This window comes from Lipotes vexillifer, unplaced genomic scaffold, assembly GCF_000442215.2.
Source record: "Lipotes vexillifer unplaced genomic scaffold, Lipotes_vexillifer_v1.1 scaffold220, whole genome shotgun sequence".
NCBI lineage: Eukaryota > Metazoa > Chordata > Mammalia > Artiodactyla > Lipotidae > Lipotes > Lipotes vexillifer.
Window position 1 is genome coordinate 806,188 of NW_006781423.1, and position 21,748 is coordinate 827,935.

Genomic DNA, 21,748 nt, shown 5'->3' on the forward strand with positions numbered 1-21,748 from the left:
TGGATTCCTGTTATTTCTTTTTCTTCTCTGACCGCTGTGGCTAAAGCTTCCAAAACTGTGTTGAATAATAGTGGTGAGAGAGGGCAACCTTGCCTTGTTCCTAATCTTAGTGGAAACGGTTTCAGTTTTTCACCATTGAGAATGATGTTAGCTATGGGATTGTCATAAATGGCCTTTATTATGTTGAGGTAAGTTCCCTGTATGCCTACTTTCTGGAGGCATTTTATCATAAATGGGTGCTGAATTTTGTCAAAAGCTTTTTCTGCATCTATTGAGGTGATCATATGGCTTTCTCCTTCAATTTGTTAATATGGTGTATCGCATTGATTGATTGAAGAGTCCTTGCATACCTGGGATAAACCGCATTTGATCATGGTGTATGATCCTTCTAATGTGTTGTTGGATTCTGTTTGCTAGTATTTTGTGGAGGATTTTTGCGTCTATGTTCATCAGTGATATTGGCCTGTAGTTTTCTTTCTTTGTGACAGCTTTGTCTGGTTTTGGTATCAGGTTGATGGTGGCCTCGTAGAATGAGTTTGCAAATGTTCCTCCCTCTGCTATAGTTTGGAAGAGTGTGAGAAGGATAGTTGTTAGCTCTTCTCTAAATGTTTGATAGAATTCACCTGTGAATACATCTGGTCCTGGGCTTTTGTTTGTTGGAAGATTTTTAATCACTGTCTCAATTTAAGTGCTTGTGATCGGTCTGTTTATATTTTCTATTTCTTCTTGCTTCAGTCTCGGAAGGTTGTGCTTTTCTAAGAATTTGCCTATTTCTTCCAGGTTGTCCATTTTATTGGCATATAATTGCTTGTAGTAATCCGTCATGATTCTTTGTACTTCTGCAGGGTCAGCTGTTACTTCTCCTTTTTCTTTTCTAATTCTATTGATTTGAGTCTTCTCCCTTTTTTTTTCTTGGTGAGTCTGGCTAATGGTTTATCAACTTTTGTATCTTCTCAAAGAGCCAGCTTTTAGTTTTATTGATCTTTGCGATCGTTTCCTTCATTTCTTTTTCATTTGTTTCTGATCTGATCTTTACGATTTCTTTGCTTCTGCAAAATTTGTGGTTCTTTTTGTTCTTCTTTTTCTAATTGCTTTAGCTGTAAGGTTCGGTTGTTTATCTGAGAGCTTTCTTGTTTCTTGAGGTAGGACTGTATTGCTCTAAACTCCCCTCTTCAAAATGCTTTTGCTGCATCGCATAGGTTTTGGGTTGTCGTTTTGTCATTGTCATTTGTTTCTAGGTATTTTTTGATTTCCTCTTTGATTTCTTCAGTGATCTGTTATTTAGTAGTGTGTTGTTTAGCCTCCATGTATTTGTATTTTTTTACAGATTTTTTTCTCTAATTGATATCTAGTCTCAGCGCTATGGTCGGAAAAGATACTTGATACAATTTCAATTTTCTTAAATTTACCAAGGCTTGATTTGTGACCCAAGATATGATCTATCCTGGAGAATGTTCCATAAGCACTTGAGAAGAAAGTGTATTCTGTTGTTTTTGGCTAGAATGTCCTATACATATCAATTAAGTCCATCTTGTTTAATGTGTCATTTAAAGCTTGTGTTTCCTTGTTTATTTTCATTTTGGATGATCTTTCCATTGGTGAAAGTGGAGTGTTAAAGTCCCCCACTATGACTGTTTTACTGTCTATTTCCCCTTTTCTGGCTGTTAGCATTTGCCTTATGTATTGAGGTGCATAAATATTTATAATCATTATATCTTCTTCTTGGATTGATCCCTTGATCAATCCAAGGCTGATCATTATGTAGTGTCCTTCTTTGTCTCTTCTAATAGTCTTTATTTTAAAGTCTATTTTTTGATATTAGAATTGGCACTCCATCTTTCTTTTGATTTCCATTTGCATGGAATATCTTTTTCCATCCCCTCACTTTCAGTCTGTATGTGTCCCTAGGTCTAAAGTGGGTCTCTTGTAGACAGCATATATACAGGTCGTGCTTTTGTATCCATTCAGCCAGTCTATGTCTTTTGGTTGGAGCATTTAATCCATTTACATTTAAGGTAGTTATCAATTATGTATGTTCCTATTACCATTTTCTTAACTGTTTTGGGCTTGTTATTGTAGGTCTTTTCCTTCTCTTGTGTTTCCTGCGTAGAGAAGTTCCTTTAGCATTTGTTGTAAAGCTGGTTTGGTGGTACTGAATTCTCTTAGCTTTTGCTTGTCTGTAAAGGTTTTAATTTCTCTGTCGAACCTGAATGAGTTCCTTGCTGAGTAGAGTAATCTTTGTTGTAGGTTTTTCCCTTTCATCACTTTAAATATGTCCTACCATTCCCATCTGGCTGGCAGATTTTCTGCTGAAAGATCAGCTGTTAACCTTATGGGGATTCCCTTGTATGCTATTTGTTGCTTTCCCTTGCTGCTTTTAATATTTTTTCTTTGTATTTAATTTTTGATAGTTTGATTAATATGTGTCTTGGTGAGTTTCTCCTTCAATTAATCCTGTATGGGACTCTCTGTGCTTTCTGGACTTGATTGACTATTTCCTTTCCCATATTAAGGAAGTTTTCAACTATAACCTCTTCAAATATTTTCTCAGTCCCTTTCTTTTTCTCTTATTCTGCGACCCCTATAATTCGAATGTTGGTGCGTTTAATGTTGTCCCAGGGGTCTCTGAGACTGTCCTCAATTCTTTTCATCCTTTTTCTCTTTATTCTGCTCTGTGGTAGTTATTTCCACTATTTTATCTTTCAGGTCACTTATCCGTTCTTCTGCCTCAGTTATTATGCTATTGATTCCTTCTAGTGAATTTTTAATTTCATTTATTGTGTTGTTCATCATCGTTTGTTTGCTCTTTAGTTCTTCCAGTTCCTTCTTAAATGTTTCTTGTATTTTCTCCACTCCATTTCCAAGATTTTGGATCATCTTTACTATCATTGCTCTGAATTCTTTTTCAGGTAAACTGCCTATCTCCTCTTCATTTGTTTGGTCTGGTGGGTTTTTACTTTGTTCCTTCATCTGCTGTGTATTTCTCTATTTTCTCATTTTGCTTAACTTACTGCGTTTGGGGTCTCCTTTTCTCAGGCTGCATGTTTGTAGTTCCCTTTGTCTTTGGTGTGTGCCCGCAGTGGGTAAGGTTGGTTCAGTGGGTTGTGTAAGCTTCCTGGTGGAGGGGACTCGTGCCTGTGTTCTAGTGGATGAGGCTGGATCTTGTCTTTCTGGTGCAGAACTACATCCAGTGGTGTGTTTTGGGGTGTCTGTGAACTTAGTATGACTTTAGGCAGCCTCTCTGCTAATGGGTGGGGTTGTAGTCCTGTCTTGCTGGTTATTTGGCATGGAGTGTCCAGCACTGCAGCTTGCTGGTCATTGAGTGGAGCTGGGTTTTAGCCTTGAGATGGAGATCTCTGGGAGACACGGGGCTGCGAGGTCTCTGGTGGTTCAATGTCCTGAACTCAGCATTCCCACCTCAGAGGCTCAGGCCTGAAACCCGGCTGGAGCACCAAGACCCTGTCAGCCACACAGCAACAAAGAATGGAGGAGTGTTTCTGTGTGGTCTGCTAGCCTTCTACTAGTCCCTGATTTTCCACTGCATTCAGGAAGCAGATTCCTGTTTTCATGTTGTATTGATTTTCTATTGCCATTGTTCTTTCAATGTCTCCTCAGATATCCAGGGCTCAGCCACCTCACTCTCCTCGGCTACGGCCCCTGGGGACTCGGAACTGCATGTGGCCCAGCCTCCCACAGGGTTGGGGGCGGGGCAGGGGTGCAGCCTCGCCCTGGGCCTGGCATCGGGGACAGATGAACACCACTAGCCCTGCTCAAGCTATGGAAGAAGAACTTGCAATCTGGAGAAGAAGAACTCGCGTTCGGGCTGGACCACTCTGAAGCCAAGGCCACGTGGCACTTCCTTCTCATTAGATACTCCCAGTATCACATGGATGCCTCCCTCACTCCGGGCTTTCTAACGCCTCCCATACCATGGGAGAAAAGTCATTTGATTAACGGAAACTGAAGATGTTATCACTGAGGCCTTGGAGACTTATGATGTACTCCTTTCCTTGTTTCTGGATGACGGTGGTGCTTCAAACACCCACAACCTCATACTACAGAGTATAAATGGGAAAGATATTTTCTACAATTGATTTATCAATTCAGCATTTATTGAGCATCTATTCGGTGTCAGGTACTTTTCTGGGCACTAAAGATTCAATGATTACTAGGACATATTTTAAGAAAAGAGATCTTTCAAGGCATCACACATAAAGGTGATTATTTATTCCACCTACTTATAAACGTATAAACCTATCTTTGGGACATCCCAATTTCAGGGCATTTAGTTCATACCCTAGCATAATTTTTCCAAAGGTTCAATATCCAAGAGTGTTCACTATGTTTGAAACCCCAAGGCACCTAAACTTACCCCATTTGCTGAATATTATCATCTGACAAATAATCTACAGTAGCAGCCAATGGGTAATTCCAAGGAACAGTCCTCATCCTGTTCATGTCCTGTAGCCTGTCTCATTAATGATGCTCTAAGTCCTCATATGGACATGGTGTGCTCCAGTTTACATGTTCTGTTTATTCCTTGTCTTGGGGAAGAATCACTCCACTCTGGCATAGTGAAGAGGCGACAGAGTGGAGAGGAACAAAATGGCTTTGCACTAGCCCAACCATTCAGTGATTTGTTGCACCAGAGTGTGCTTTCCTTTACCTCCTGTGGATTCTTCTACCTCTCCCACGCTGGCTCCTGCACCCATACTCCACAGAAACAATTGGGCTGAGATTAACAGAGACTTCTCACTTGTCAAATCAATGTCTATTTCTCACCCGCATTGTGCATGAGTGTGTCACAATTGATGTAACACCCTAATCTCAATGTCAACTCTTTGGTTAGGAGGAAGTCAAGCTTTCTTCGGGTGGGGGGGATCCCCTATAAAAGTTCTAGGTGAGGGAAGGATATGTCCTGTCTTGCTGGTTATTTGGCATGGAGTGTCCAGCACTGCAGCTTGCTGGTCATTGAGTGGAGCTGGGTTTTAGCCTTGAGATGGAGATCTCTGGGAGACACGGGGCTGCGAGGTCTCTGGTGGTTCAATGTCCTGAACTCAGCATTCCCACCTCAGAGGCTCAGGCCTGAAACCCGGCTGGAGCACCAAGACCCTGTCAGCCACACAGCAACAAAGAATGGAGGAGTGTTTCTGTGTGGTCTGCTAGCCTTCTACTAGTCCCTGATTTTCCACTGCATTCAGGAAGCAGATTCCTGTTTTCATGTTGTATTGATTTTCTATTGCCATTGTTCTTTCAATGTCTCCTCAGATATCCAGGGCTCAGCCACCTCACTCTCCTCGGCTACGGCCCCTGGGGACTCGGAACTGCATGTGGCCCAGCCTCCCACAGGGTTGGGGGCGGGGCAGGGGTGCAGCCTCGCCCTGGGCCTGGCATCGGGGACAGATGAACACCACTAGCCCTGCTCAAGCTATGGAAGAAGAACTTGCAATCTGGAGAAGAAGAACTCGCGTTCGGGCTGGACCACTCTGAAGCCAAGGCCACGTGGCACTTCCTTCTCATTAGATACTCCCAGTATCACATGGATGCCTCCCTCACTCCGGGCTTTCTAACGCCTCCCATACCATGGGAGAAAAGTCATTTGATTAACGGAAACTGAAGATGTTATCACTGAGGCCTTGGAGACTTATGATGTACTCCTTTCCTTGTTTCTGGATGACGGTGGTGCTTCAAACACCCACAACCTCATACTACAGAGTATAAATGGGAAAGATATTTTCTACAATTGATTTATCAATTCAGCATTTATTGAGCATCTATTCGGTGTCAGGTACTTTTCTGGGCACTAAAGATTCAATGATTACTAGGACATATTTTAAGAAAAGAGATCTTTCAAGGCATCACACATAAAGGTGATTATTTATTCCACCTACTTATAAACGTATAAACCTATCTTTGGGACATCCCAATTTCAGGGCATTTAGTTCATACCCTAGCATAATTTTTCCAAAGGTTCAATATCCAAGAGTGTTCACTATGTTTGAAACCCCAAGGCACCTAAACTTACCCCATTTGCTGAATATTATCATCTGACAAATAATCTACAGTAGCAGCCAATGGGTAATTCCAAGGAACAGTCCTCATCCTGTTCATGTCCTGTAGCCTGTCTCATTAATGATGCTCTAAGTCCTCATATGGACATGGTGTGCTCCAGTTTACATGTTCTGTTTATTCCTTGTCTTGGGGAAGAATCACTCCACTCTGGCATAGTGAAGAGGCGACAGAGTGGAGAGGAACAAAATGGCTTTGCACTAGCCCAACCATTCAGTGATTTGTTGCACCAGAGTGTGCTTTCCTTTACCTCCTGTGGATTCTTCTACCTCTCCCACGCTGGCTCCTGCACCCATACTCCACAGAAACAATTGGGCTGAGATTAACAGAGACTTCTCACTTGTCAAATCAATGTCTATTTCTCACCCGCATTGTGCATGAGTGTGTCACAATTGATGTAACACCCTAATCTCAATGTCAACTCTTTGGTTAGGAGGAAGTCAAGCTTTCTTCGGGTGGGGGGGATCCCCTATAAAAGTTCTAGGTGAGGGAAGGATATCTCCCCTCAGAGCTCATGTGTGCTGCTTTTGTCTTCCCCTTACCCCCTCATGCAGCTACTGCTTTGCTTTCTGCCAGATGCCTGCCACATCTGCATCACCCCTGTGGTAGCTGTTCTCCAGTTCATCTGGCCCCATGACACCCACAGACCCTCATCAGGCACTACCCATCTCCCCCAAACTGCCAACAATCACTTATTCTTTCCTTCTGTGACTTATAAGGAGCCTCCCTTTGTTTCTTATAAGCTGCTTTAATAAGACAGGATTTAGCATCATTGCAGGCAATTGGACACCTAAAAACACATTTTTTTTTTCCCCCTAGAAAGCCAACATCTTTCTAGGGCACTGAAAATCTCTAGGATGGAGATGAAGTAGGTGGGAAGCTAAGGGCCCAATCAGCAACAGCAGCCATGGTATTTGGAACTTCTATTGCTGCTGCTGCTACTACTACTAATGGAGCTAATATTTACTGAAGCCCTACTATGTGCCAAGTAGTCTTCCTCATGCTTGTTATTCCCATTTTATATATGAGGTGACTTGCTCAAGATACATTTCTTCCTATCTTTCGGAAGCCATAGCCCACTCTATCACTCTAAGACATTTTTTTCCTCCGAGGGTCACATTATCTGGACTCCTTGGAAGATCCCATATGTCTAAAGCCCCATTGTGAGCCAGGTTCAAGCTCCCTCCCACAAGGTTCTTGGGTCCCATGCATTGAGGCATGTTGCTTATGATCTGATCAGGATCTCTGAATGTTCCTTGGCAGTACAGACATTCCCTAGAACAATTAAGGAAGATGGTTGGTCCAGAACACTCTGAAGTGCCTAACTTCTGTGCCAGAGAGTGACCGACTATCCTCTCTAACCTGGCCAAGATGCCCTTGTACGTACGTACGTCATCACTCTGAAGCAGTCATGTTAGTGGGCCACAAGGGACTTTCTCAACCGCCTCTCTCCTTTGTTGTCTGGTACACGCCTGAATCCTGCTCCTCCTTCTGCTTTTGTGGAAGTGCCTTTCATGGTCAAATTTGTAGAGATCCCAAATTCAACACCTCCAAAACCAAACTGCCTCCCCCTTTGCTCCTGCTTTTTCTATATTTTCTACCTTGGCACCATCATCCACTCAGTCAAACAGAACTCTTTTTTCCCCCATCTACTTATTTATGCGAACAGTTTCTCAGTACTTAGAGCTATAAAAGAAAAAAAAAAAAGCAATATAAATGATGTTAAATCCTGTCTTATTATAGCAATAATTACTCTTCATCCACTGACACAAGAACTAATCTGGGAGAGAAAAGCCAATCTTGGCTCATTAAATATGTATTCTCCACTTTGTTTACTAGTCATTAATCAACATTTTAAAATATTGTTTTGATCAATTTTGGACAAGGAATCATTTCAAAAGCTAACTCAATTGAGAACAAATTTTTAACATGTTATAACTTATGATCAATATCAATGTTAATATGCTGCTTGTGATATTGTATTACAGATTTGCAAGGTACTACCACCAGAGGAAAATGGGTAAAGGATATGTGGAATCTCTCTGTACTATTTCTTACAACTATATGTGAATATTCAATGATCTCAAAATAAAAACTTTAATTAAAAATACCACAAAATGTTTATGTTTTTATTCAAAATATGTTTTTAGCAGAGAAATAGGTGACTAACTAAAGACTTTGAAAAAAGTATATTTATATGTTACATTAGTATAAAGTTCTATAGGAGCAATGAAATGGAAACACAAATTCAAAGAGAAAAAAGGAGCAATGAATAATTTCTCAGTGTTAAAAAAGTGCATGGCCATGAATTATTTTAATGAATGATGGTGATTATCAAATCATTATGTTACCAAAGATACATTTAGAAGAGTAGATTTAAAATGTATTTTTAAATGTCAATAATTTAAAATAATATGCCAGAAATTACATTCTTTGCTATAATTTAAACTTATGGCTAAATTTTTAGGTGTTACTTTTAAAATCAATGAAGTGGTACAGAGTTTTTCGAAAGTCTTTTAGGAGGTACAAGAGAGCAAGAATAAGTTTGAAGAGCTCTGCTCTAGCCATTCCAAGGACATTCCACTTCTAAGCAAGTCTAGGTTTTTAACAGTCTAAACCTTGGCATTTACCATTTCTTTCACTATGGAATGCCCTCTCATTGTCTGCCAAGCAAACTCCTGCTCATCTTTCAACTCTCCCCTCAAGCCTCAGCCCCTCTGGGAACTCTTCTCTTCTTCCCTGATGTTTTCAGCACAATCAGGCACTTTCTCATCATGTTCTTACTTGACCTCCTGTGTGGCAGCATCGTGTAGCATTATAAGTGTGTATTTGCATGTCTGTATCCCAGTTGTGCTGTGCAAACCTTTACGGTGGACTTCTTTTAATTATTCTGTCTCTGATATTGCCATGAAATAGATTCAACAGGTTTTCTTTGAATGAATGAATAAATAATTATGAGTATGATATTAATGGTTTATAAAAGGTCTGGTTTACCACTAATTTAAGTCTTCTGCCTTTGAAGATATGTTTTCAGTTTAAGTGCTGTATACTAAGGTTAAAGATATTCAAACAATTGAGCTCAAGGGGATCTCATTTATTCATTTACTTTACTTATAAAAAATTCTGCCCTGCATTGCCACAACATTAAAAGTACAAAATCATGCTAAAGGCCAGAAATGGTGTTGATGGACCACAGATTACCTTGGTCTTTCCTCATAGTGACTTAAGCCATTTGTAGTCAGAAATTGGATTCAGTCTTAAAACTAGCATACTTATCTGCCAGGTCACTCAGCTGACCCTCAAAATACAGGGTCTTGAATGTTGACACAGATAATCTTATCTTGAGTCTTGAAAAGACTCTGTTTAGAAAATCCTAAATGTCTTCCTCTATCATGTTATGCCAGCTGTCTGTACTACTCTACACCCGATTTAGGTCAATACGATTCCTTTGTTCAATCACAGTTATGACTGAACAAGAAAAAGTAAATAATAACATGAGAAGTTTCATATTGAGTCAGATTTTCAGCTAGTCTTCTACTTCTTAAATGCACATTAAGAAACATGTTGTAGGGGAACTAGTTATTCCTAAAAGGTTTAAGAATAAAATATAAATATCCCTAGCTTCTTTTGCATTTCATTATGAGTCAGTGACTCATGAGATAATTTAAATATTTCTTGAAACTATTTAAATTTCATACCTTCACTCATTTATTCAGTCATCCCTTCAATCAGTGAGGATTCAAAGAGCACCTGCTATATATGAAGTGTTCTGCTCATGCAAAGAAGCCACAGACCTTATTTAGATTTCACCAGTTTTTGCATGCAACCTTGTGAATGTGTGTGTATGTGTGCACGTGCAATTGTGTTTGTGTGTAGTTCTATGCAATTTTATCACATGTATGTATACCTTTATGTAACTACCATTAAGATTTCTCCTCTATTATCCTTTAAGTCACTCCACACACATACCCCTCTCCCCACCACCCCTCACCCCATTCCTAACTCCTAGCAACCACTAATTTGTTCTCTATCTCTGTTGGGTTTTTTTTTTTTTTTTAATTTTGAGAATACCACATAAAATTTTGAGAATACTACACTAAATCATAAGCGTGCAACTTGTGAGATTTTTTTTTTCACTCCGTATAATATCCTTGACATCCAACTAAGTTGTTCCATGTATTAGTACTTTGTTTCTTTTTATTGCTGTGTGATATTCTATTGTGCAGATGTATCACAGTTTGCTTAAGCAGTTAGCACCGAAGAACACTTTATCATTTCCAGTTTGGAGCTATTACAAATAAAGCTGGATTTCGAGTAGACATATTTTCATTTATCTGGGATAAATGTCCAACAGTCCAACTGCTGGGTCATACGGTAAGTGTATGTTTAATTTTATAAGAAACTGCTAAAGTGTTCTCCAGAGTGGCTGTGCCATTTTACTTTCCCATCAGCAATATATACAATATCCAGTTTCTCTGCATCCTCATCAGCATTTTGTACTGTTACTATTTATTTTTTTTAGCTCTACTAATAAGTATAGTGATACCTCATTGTGGCTTTAATTTGCTTTTCCCTAATGGTTAATGATACTGAATATCTTTTCATGTGCTTATTTTACATCTGTATACTCTCTTTGGTAAAATGTCTGTGTTTTTGTCTGTCTTCTAACTGGAATATTTGTTTGTTTGCTTTATTATTGTTTTGAAAGTTCTTAATATATTCTAGATATAAATCCTTTGCGAGATGTGCGGTTTGCAAATACTTTCTCTAAGACTGCCATTTCCTCGTTCATCTTAACAGAGTGTTTCTCAGAGAAAAAGTTTTAATTTTGATTAAGTCCGATTTATCAGTTTTCATTTTTATGGACTATGCTTTGGGTGTCAGATATAGGCACTCTTTGCCTAGTCTTGCCCTGAAGATTTTCTCTTATGTTTTCTTTTGAAAGTTATATAGTTTTACTTTTTATAATTAAGTCTATGATCTATTTTGAATTAATTCTTGTATAATATAAGGTGTGTATCAGCTATCTAAAATTAATAAATCAGTAATTTTTCCAGATACTGGTGTAGAAGGGGCCTTAAATTATATAATTTTATTTGCTCCTTGTCTTTCATGCCATTGTCATCATATTTTAACTCTACATATATTTTAAGCCAAAAAAGACATTGTTATTACTTTTAATATTTTTATCCTTTCTAGTGTGATTCATTTCTTTTTGCATGCCTCTGTTTCCTTTTGGAGTCATTTTCTTTCTGTTTGGATAGCTTTCTTCTTCAGGATTTATTTTACTGCTGGTTTTAAATTATCTCAGTTTTTGTCTGAAAATACGTTTAATTTTTCTTCATTTTAAAAGATTTTTGTTGAACATAGTATTATAAATTGGCAATAATTCTCTTTTAGCATTTTTAAAAAAATATCAATCTATTGTCTTCTGACTTCCATAGTTTCTGTTGAAAGGTCAGCCTGTCAATCTTATTGTTGCTCCTTTTAAAGTAATGTAACTTTTTTCTCTGGCTACTTTTGAGGTTATTCAGCACTTTTGTTATAATGAATCTAGTTGTGATTTTCTTTCTATTTATCCTTCTTGGGGTTTGTAAAACATTTTGAATCTGTGGTTTAATATTTTTTGTCACCCTGAAAAATTCTCAGCAGCTATCTCTGATATTATTTCTGCCCCAATATCCTTCTCCTCTTCTTCTAGAACTCCACTTTACGTGAGGAATTTTTCATCAGATCTCAAATGTCCCAAGTTGTTTTCTATATTTTTCCATCACTTTTTCTCTCTGAGCTTCAATATGTATGTTTTCTAGTTCATTAAACCTTTCTCCTGCTCATAAACCCATCTACTAATTTCTTAATTTCAGTTACTGTATTTTTGTCCTAAAATTTCCATTTGATTCATTAATATAGATTCTAGTTTTCTAAAGACACTCTTCACCTTTTTATCTATTTTTGAGCATATTTATCACAATTATCTTAAGCCAATATTCAGTAACTCCAACATATGGATAATCTGTGTGGGTCTGCATTTATTTAGTGATTATTTGTTTCTTTGTTTAGTTTAGCTTACCATCATTTGGTCTTATCTCTGGCATAACTGGTAATTTTTTTTTTTTTTTTTTTTTTTCTGTTTTTTTGCCTTTTATTGATTTCTTGCCACTGTGCATGAAAACTTGTCGAGGCTTTTGATGATATTGTCTTCCTCCAGAGCATATTTAATTTTCTTTTGTTAAGCAGTTAAATATCAATGACCTTCCTCCAAACAGGCAGATGACCTTCCTCCAAACAGGGATTTAAGAGTGTTTCAGGCTGAATTTTAGGCTTTGTGTAAGCTAGGCTATTTATATTTTCCCTCACACATAGGGTATCTCAAAGGCCCTCCTTGATAGGACCTCAACTTCAGTTTTTTGTCCCCTCCACTATGAGATTCTTGAAATCACTGTTCAGCTTTTTAATCTGTTAGCAGTTATTTTATACTTGTTTTATGGCCACTGGCCCTGAGCATGCGAAGTTTAGTAATTAGAAAAATCTTCAAATTATGAGCAGACTATCAGGCTCATTTTTTTTTCATGATTTCTATCTCTCTGGAAGCTTGGTTCCTCACGTCTGGATGCCTTAGAAGGCCTGACCTTTAATTTTTGTCTCCTCAGTAGTGAGAAGCAAGCTTTAGGCTGCTTCTCTCTGCTCTGCCTCTGTTACTTTCACTGAGATTTTGGCAATTTCCCTAAAGGAGAAAAAATATGAGTTCTATGTAGAGCTCACTTCAATGCATTTTTCTCCTCACTGGGATTGGGTCCCTCAAATCCTCGTTGTCTTGGCTGATGTCTGATGTCTTCAAATAGTTAATTTTTGGAGGGGTGTTATTTTATCCACTTTTATAGTTAAATGAACCTTGTCAATGGCCTAGTGCCAACAAAGTTAGAAAAGTATTCAGGGCTCTGCTTCGAGTCCAATAGTTCTTATCAAGAGGCCAAGATTTGTCTCCATAATGGCCAGGAAGATCATTTTTTTAGGTTTTTTGAACAAGTAGATTCAGTACTCAATGATAGACCTAGGATTCATAGAAACAATTGCTGGGTAAACCTAGCTGTCATGTATACCGAAAAGGTAACCTTTGGTGAATCAGGTATGAACCAATTTGGAGGTAATTTCTTACAGTGTTACATGCTCCTCTGCTAGTATTGTTTTTCATGAGGATAATTCAAGATACTCAAACTCACTGCTAAATGAATTATTGGAATATAACCTTCTAGCCCACTTGTTGCTACTTTGAAGACTAGAATGACTCACATTAGCTTTCATCTGGAAAGCTCCACTCATCTCACAGATTTCTGACTTCTAATACACTGAGAACTGAAAATACAAAATTTAGTGATAAAAGGACTGCAGAGCCTTAAAACTGTATCAGATACTATAAAGCCAATGAAATCCAGCATACTAACAAAGCATTCAGGTTGGATCACCACAGGTTTAACTTTTCATTGTCTCCTCCTTTGCTTGAGATATATACCCCTTCTGGATGTTGCCCTGATTCACTACAAGGATTTTTATGTTCTGGTTTCCTCTTGAACAGCCACAACATTTTTTCACCTATTGCTAACCTACTGCTGCTCATCATTTTGCTTCCCCAATCCTTTGGACACTTGCTCATATTTTATTTGATTATCATTTCAATATTCTGGACTCCACTTCACAATGACCCCATCATACATGGGTTTGACATATATAGTATTATGTGATGTTTATTCAGTTTATTTCTCTCTGCTTTGTATTTGACTACTAAGAAGATTAATGTTGCATAATCTCTTTTAAATCACTCATAAAATGGTTTCTGGTCTCTTTCAAGCATTCTCTTTCCAACATGAAAAATTCCTCTCAATTATGGTTAATTCAGTTTTAAAGTGAGTTTTGGTAGAATCCTACTCAAGACTCTTTGAAAGTATATACAAATTATACTGAATAATTACTCTTCATCCACATAAACTGATTTAATGATTCTATTGATTGGTCAGTAATATTTCCTTTATAATAATGATAAGATATTGTAATAAAAGGAATTATCTTTCTTAAGCATGCAGTAGTTCCACTCAGTATTAAGGTGTCACCTTTTTCCTAGGTAAGCAGACAAGCTCCCCACCTGTTTTAATTTCCCAGAATCTCCTCAGGATTCCAATCCATGCAAGAAGCCCAGCAATCTTCTGGCTCAGTGTTTACTGCAAACCAGGTTTCACAGTCTAGCCACCTTCTTGCTAGTTTCCCCCTTGAGGCCCTCCAAGGCATAAAATGGATCTTATTCCATGTCAGCAATTTATTAACGTCTAGATTATAGATTCGGTCTAGGACATTCTGAGTTTTTGCCCCTGTTTGCCCTAATACATCTTACCTGTCTGCACTGAAATATTTTGAGAGATTCTCCCAAAAGCTATTCTCAGCCCAAAGCAGCTAATTCATTAAGCAAATTTATTTTTCTCTCCGTTTTTTCCCCAAATGCACTTTCATGGACTCCCTTCCAATCTCCTCTGGTCTTCACTTTACTTACCCAGGTGACTGATGGCTTCCTTGTCCCAAGGCCAGGTGGCAGCACCTGCAAGGTCTTCCCGCACTGAGCTGGCAAAGTAGACGTTGAGGAAGTGAGTGCTGTTGAGCTGCAGTGCCTCTTTCAGCTCCTTCACACTCATGTACGCCCTGGAGAGCACGCAAGAGGAGGAAATGTCACACCAAAGGATCAGTCCATAGAGAACAGTAGAACCAGACCTAATCAGACTCTGACTCTCCCAACCAGCATTGCTTTTTAGAGGAGAGGAGCAGAGAGGGCAAGACCAGGTGTTATGAAGCTCTCAAAAATGCACTAATACACATTCAGGATATTTATTCCAAGATAAATAATATCCTACCTTTTTAGCACCACAATACTTATATGGATAGTCGGTATTTGACATCATACTCAATTCTCCACTCTACACCCAGATTATTTCTTCAAGATAAATCCAATAATACCCTTAACTCTATGCCCTGAGAGTTATCCCCACCCCCCACCCCAGCCCACGGTGAAGAAGGCCTTTCAACTCTCAGTCCCTGGTTCTTTCCATCACACTGCATGATCATTATGATGATAAGAAGACCGATTGAATCTCTATTTCAGTATATCCTTGCTTCAGGCATATTTTTAAAGGTAAATGGTGGCCAGAAAATATAAAGTAAAACAGCAAAAAAAGAGATGAGTTATAGGTAGGAGAGGCTATCATAAGCTACTGCAGAGAATGTTAATTTTATATATATTTCTCTTTCTAGTACCTTAATCCATAGACTCTCTACCCCTACTCCGACTACCTTGTGATACTCACCAAGTATCTCTATTGGTGGCCTTCAAAGCACTAGGTAATATTATGTTTGAACTTATTCACAGACTTAAAGGTCTATTAAAAACACATGCCCCATGGCCCATAAAAAAGGGAAACAAGCATTTGATCTTTTTTTAAGCTCATATATAGTCAAAGACCTTCATCTTCCTGGCATCAGTGAAACTTAAAACTTTACTTTGGGCAAACAGAGTCTCATCATGCTCAATGAAAAGAGCTCTTTTAAGAAAGAACAACTAAACCAGAACCCAGTGGCCCCTTGGATTCACTGGATGCTTCCTACAGTGGCCATGGGAATGCCACTCCAAAGATAGGAATGATCCTATCACAGCTTCAACTGTGCAGACAGCTCTCTCAACACAGTTGAAATTTCCTTTATAGATTCACGCTTTATTCTTGCTATTCTGGTAGACAAGCTGCAGACACTGAAATCTCTCAACCCAGAAGCTCAGGCTAGAAGAGCATGACCCTTTTCTTCTGTTCACTCTGCCTCCCAACTACACTGTTGATGCCATCTATTTAATCCACATGTAGGATATACTGGCAAGGAGTCCTCAAGAAATACAGATCCCAAAGGAGACTGTGTTTATGTTCTTTGGCACAGAACCAAAAAGGGGAAAAAAAGTAAAGAAACACAAAAAGATTTTGCTTTAGAACCAAACATGCTTGAGAGAATGGGGATTTTAAACTATTCTTTCTTATTGACTTATAATATCTTAGAAAAGTAATTCTCATCCCCAATAAATCATCCAAATTTCATGAAGTGGTGTCAGATGTGATCAGAGGGATATTCCTTCTGATACTTTCCTGGAGTGTTTTTTGAACGGTTGCCTGGTTTTCCCTGGACATTAGTCACATTCCCTTTCCTTTCCTCCTTTATTAAAAATAATTACAATGCCCTGTATTGATAACTTGATGGTTTGGAGTTATGATGACATCAAGTAACTCTTCAACATGGAGGTGGTCTAATTGGTCAGACAGAAGGAGAAGAGGGAGGGTGGATGGGAGGAGAGAGAGAGAAGAAAGAAAAGGGAAAAAAGAAACAAATAGAAAATAAGGGAAAGAAATAAGGGCAGAGAGGATCAGTGATAGCCTAGGTACAGCTCAGGGTACCAAGAAAGAAAATCTGCACCCTCTGTTCCTGTTCCAGAGTTCCCATTAAAATTAGGAATTGGTAACTTGACAGGTTTCTCTCTTTCCTCCCCCCTCACTTTCCCCAAATACCCCTGTTCCTGGCATGGTTTACTTGGGCTATCTGTGTGTTCCTGGCTTCTCTGTCTGCCACTTACCAGTCTTGGCCATCATCCTTCTATCCTCCCTCAACCCAGCAGTTCCACTAATTTCCCTTGAGCCACACCCTCCAAGAGGCCTCTTGCTCCACTAGCAACTCATTAGCTGATTCTACTCATCTCCCACTTCTTCCTTGCCCATTCCACACTCCAGCCATAAATTACCCTTCCAGATGACAGTGTTTATGTCATGCTTGTGGAAAACTGGGTACAGTCACTCTAATTCCTGCACTCCACAGAGATATAGATAGAAGTTGGCAAGTATAAGGGATAAAATACATTTTTAAAAGCTAGAGACAACTGGAAACAGTCGCTAATTGAATTGATACAGGAAAGCTTTATTTTGTTGAAGACAGATTTTTGTCCAGATTATTCCATAAACCAAAAAAGGGCAAAGTGTAGATAGCAGGGTGTCCAGTTTTCATGTAGACTGCCTTGCCTATTATAACACATGTATGCCATTTCAGAATTTAATCAGAGCTAATAAGATAAACGTCTTAGCTTGCCCACTAATGTGACCAGAGCCTGGCTCAAACCTAGGGTGGAGAAAATGGCCATTATTCTAAAATTCAGAACTTAACATCTTGCTTCAGAAATGATTTATTAAGAGATAAACTTGTCATCCATCCAAAAGAACTTAATGTTCAAAAAAGGGTGAAATGACATACATAAATTTCATAAAAAGCATGGGACCATGAACTGACCAGAACTATGTGTGAAGAGAGGTGAACTGCACTGATCTACTTAATTTCTGCCAGGATCTCCCTTTACTCATCCTCTCCACACTCTAGACTGAGATACTCACCATGAACTTCTCCCTGAGGACTCAGACAGACCAAAGAGAAGCTGCACCTTGACCTTTATAAAAACTTTTCTAAAAAACAAGCTTTCCTTGAGGCTGACATATCAAGTTGTTCTGCCCATTGCTTGAGTCTATTATTTCTGACATGCCTCCTGGAAGAATGTGCAGCTGCCTCACTATTTTATCACTGTGACCTACTGTTTTGGGATTAAACGTTGCCTGGTGTCCAGCCCACCACATTCCTTTGTCCCCCAGATGATTTCTGTTGGGATCCCTTGACCACTGACGCCTAGCCACACTCTAGTATCTAAGTGTCCATGCAAGCCCCAACTCTTGCTTAGTTTCTGACTAAGTAAAAGTGAAAGGATATAAAAATAATGCCTCTTGTGCTCTAGTTCAAGAGTCAGTTGAATAACTCCTTTATAGACTGTTAGAAATGATTCAGGCCAGAAAGAAGAAAAAGATCCCAAGCTGTCTGAAGGAAGTTGAGTCAGCATCAAAAATTCGCATGTTAAAAAACAAGACATACAAGATGCATGCATGTATGCCCTGAGATTGGGACCCAGGGCCCTGCTTCCCACAGTCAGACCAAGCTCCCTCCAGAGGAAGATCCTGACTGTACTCCACAGGGGTAAGGTAGCCTCCATTAGAACAAAATCAGATGCTCCCAAGGACCCTCAGCCAATTCTCATCACAGAAATGACCAGTGCCAAATCTGGGATATTTGGGTTTGGTTAAATCTGAACCTTCTTGTCATTACTGTACACCATGGTTCTTGACCCAAAATACACAGAAGGGTTCCCTCTGCCACCCCCGTCTGCTATCCACTTTGCCAACTATGCTTCCTCCTCTGGGTGAATATCCCCTTTGACCTACTCCCCCAGTCCTTGGATGGTGCTCACACCATGGGGCTTACAGGTCCTCAGAGTACCAACTAGCATTCTCCCAGCTGCCTAGTGCCACTTTGAAAACTTAGTGTTTTGGGGGGATTTTTTTTGCGGTACGCGGGCCTCTCACTGCTGTGGCCTCTCCCGTTGCGGAGCACAGGCTCCAGATGCACAGGCTCAGCGGCCACGTCTCCCGGGCCCAGCCGCTCCGCGGCATGTGGGATCTTCCCAGACCGGGGCACAAACCCGTGTCCCCCGCATCGGCAGGCGGACTCTCAACCACTGCGCCACCAGGGAAGCCCAGAAAACTGTTTTTTTATTCTCTGTCAAAGTCCTCCTGCTATTGGGCACATGGCACTCTACTATGTCACCATACACTTTCTACTCTCTTTCATTGTCATTTCATCTCTTGGTTCCTCCGTACACATCAAGGGCTTCACAGTCTGACTCACAGTCTTCCCCTTTACCTTAGATCCTAGAGTCACCTGAGGAAGTTTCAACATGTATGTGAAACATCCACTGAAAACACAGTCTTACGTTTTACTGCCTTACTGCCAATGACCCTTGCACACCATTCTCATTGTCACCTTTACTCAGGTGGATTTTCTGATCTCATGTGGATCTTTAGTTCTACTTGCCTAAACTTTTATTTGATTATGGTCATCTCCTCTTCAGGAATTATTTGAAATCTTTACCCTTCTTTACCTTTTCTTGCCCCTTCTCCACCAGCAACCTCAGTCTCCTCTGACTCTTAGATAATCGTGCCTCCTTCTTTGATGATAAAATTGAAGCCATTTATCATGAACTCGATCCCCCCCCCCCCCCCGCATACATACACACATGCACACACAAACAACACAACACGCTCAAAACATTTACTTCCTTACCTATTTTTATTCCTTTTCCTCTTGTCCTACAAGATGAGGTTTCTGAGAAAACCATAGCTAGTACCCTCTTCCTTTCCAATTCAAACTTCTTGAAAGGATAATTTCTTCATTTCCCATTTGTTTCCCTTTTTTTCGTGTATCCACTAATCCCACTGTAACCTGGCTTTCATAAGAACCACTTTATCAAAAATGCTTTTGTTGAAGTTGTTAGTAACCTCCTAGTTGTCCCTCCCCACAAAAATGGAAAAAATTCATTCACCTTCTTATCGGAATCCTTTGGTTCGTTTTTATATTGTTAGTTACTTCCTGCTTCTTAAAGTTCTCTGCTTCTCTGCTTTTATTGCAACTCTCTTTCCTGATTCTCTTCTTGCTTTTGTGACCACTGATTCTCAGTCTCCTTTGTGGGTTTCTCTTTCCCCTTCTAATCCTTAAAAGTTATTCCCTGGGGTCCTGTTTGTAGTCCATTCTTTCGTCACTCTCCTTGTTCACCGTTGGGAACTTTTCCACTCTCAAACTTTGAAGCACCATCAGTATTTGGAAAACTCTCAGGTAGATACATATATCTCCCTCTACCTGGAACACCCACAGACATCTTGAAGTCAACATGTCAGAGTTATGGGTGGTTCTACCTGAGCACAAACAAAATTCGGACGCAGTGAGTTTTAATGCATCTCAAATAGTGGTCCAACTACTGAATCTGTGGACATTTTTTCCATGGATATATTTGCAAGAAGTGTCTGATTTTTGGCTTAAACACAGAAGGCAGTATGTGACAGTGTCCACAGAAAGATAAAAAGGCAAGAACAGGGAAGAACCACGATGGCATTTTGTCTATTACCTAATTTTATAGACTGGGTTTCGAGCTCCTCAGGAAGAAACAAAAAGAACTCTTTTTGTAAGAAAATTGGTGCAACCCAGGATACATAAGCCATGCTTTGTGGCCTAATAACAAAATGAAGTACCAATTGAAGAGAAGGGACACTCTCTCCATTTCTGGAAAGAATTAAGGGATGTCAGCACCATTCTAACACTTGAGAGTTTTACAGCCTTGGGTTGCATTAGAAGCCAGTTCTCTAATAAGGCCAGCTTTTCCCTAGAGAAACAGTGAGGGCAGAGCATCAGCTGGAAATGCTGAGTGTCAGCAGACACTCAAAGGTAAATACCATTGCCAGTATTCAACAGCAAACAGCAGTAGAACCACAGAAGCCAGTGGGCATGAATTTTTAAGGCACACCCTTCCGAAGACTCCCAAAAATACCAGAGAAAGAGGACAATGTATGAGGATAAGATTTTATAGCTATACACCGAGCTCATGGAATTTGATTATTAATGGTAGTATGACATCATTCGCCCCCAGCGGGTATGTGGACTGGAGGATATTCCATTTGTCTCTGACTGAACTCATAGTCTTCTTCCCCACACCCACTTCTCCTCCATTGTCTCTCTCTGAATTGATGCCACCTCTATCACCCTCTCCATGACACAAGAAGAAAAGCCAGGATTCTCCCTTCAGTACTCCCCGCCTTCACTTCACTCCCCTCATTATAATCAACCACCTACTAATGACCCCAGGAAGAAAAGACATCATGATGATTATTGTTTCTCTTCTGAATGTCACAAAAGAGGCTAGATATCATCATCACTCAGACATAATCAACGGGGAACACATTTTTTTCTTGAAATTCCAATACGGAGAAACTGACAAGAATTATTACACCCAAAAAACTCACTTTCGCTAATGCATGTGGGAAAGAGGACTACTACTAGAAGTAACATGAAATTATTCTCTAGACAGTTTTACCTGTTGTAAGAACTTGAGGACTACTAGAAGAAAAATGAAATTATTCTCTAGACAGTTTTACCTGTTGTAAGAACTTGAGGTTGAAATAAAAGAGCTAACTGGAGATTTAAAGGACTTGAAGTCTAATGTCATAATATCCTCTATGGTAGGCAGAGTAATGCTCCCACAGACGTCCATGTCCTAGTCCCTGGAACCTGGGACTATATTACTTTACATGGCAAAACGGATTTTGCAGAGGTGATTAAGAGTACAGACTTTGAGATGGGGAGACTATTCTGGATTATCTGAGTGGGCCCAATCTAATTACATGAGTCTTTATAAGCAGAGAACCTTTCCCACCTGTTGTCAGAGAAAGAGAGGTGGCAACAGAAGTAGACTCAGAGAAATGCTACATTTCTGGCTTTGAAGTTGAGGGAAGGAAGGGGGCAGCAAGCCAAAGAATGTGGGCAGCCTTTAGAAGCTGGAAAAGGCAAAGAAGTGGCTTCTCCTGTAGAACCTCCAGAAAGATATGCAACCCTAACAACACCTTGATGTTAGCTCAGCGAGAACCATGTCATACTTCTGACATATAGGACAATAAGTTAATAAACATGTGTTGTTTTCAGCCAATAAGCTTGTGGTCACTTGTTGCAGCAGGAATAGAAAACGTATGTA

At 39.6% G+C, this 21,748-nt stretch overlaps 1 protein-coding gene across 1 annotated transcript in view; it reads right to left on the reverse strand.

Moving 5' to 3' along the window:
- PAPPA2 (pappalysin 2) overlaps positions 1-21,748 on the reverse strand; it is a 288,812-nt gene that overhangs the window by 175,496 nt on the left and 91,568 nt on the right. The window contains exon 3 of the mRNA XM_007454744.1: positions 14,609-14,754. Within this exon, the coding sequence (XP_007454806.1) occupies positions 14,609-14,754 (146 nt within the window). The remainder of the gene's footprint in view (positions 1-14,608; positions 14,755-21,748) is intronic.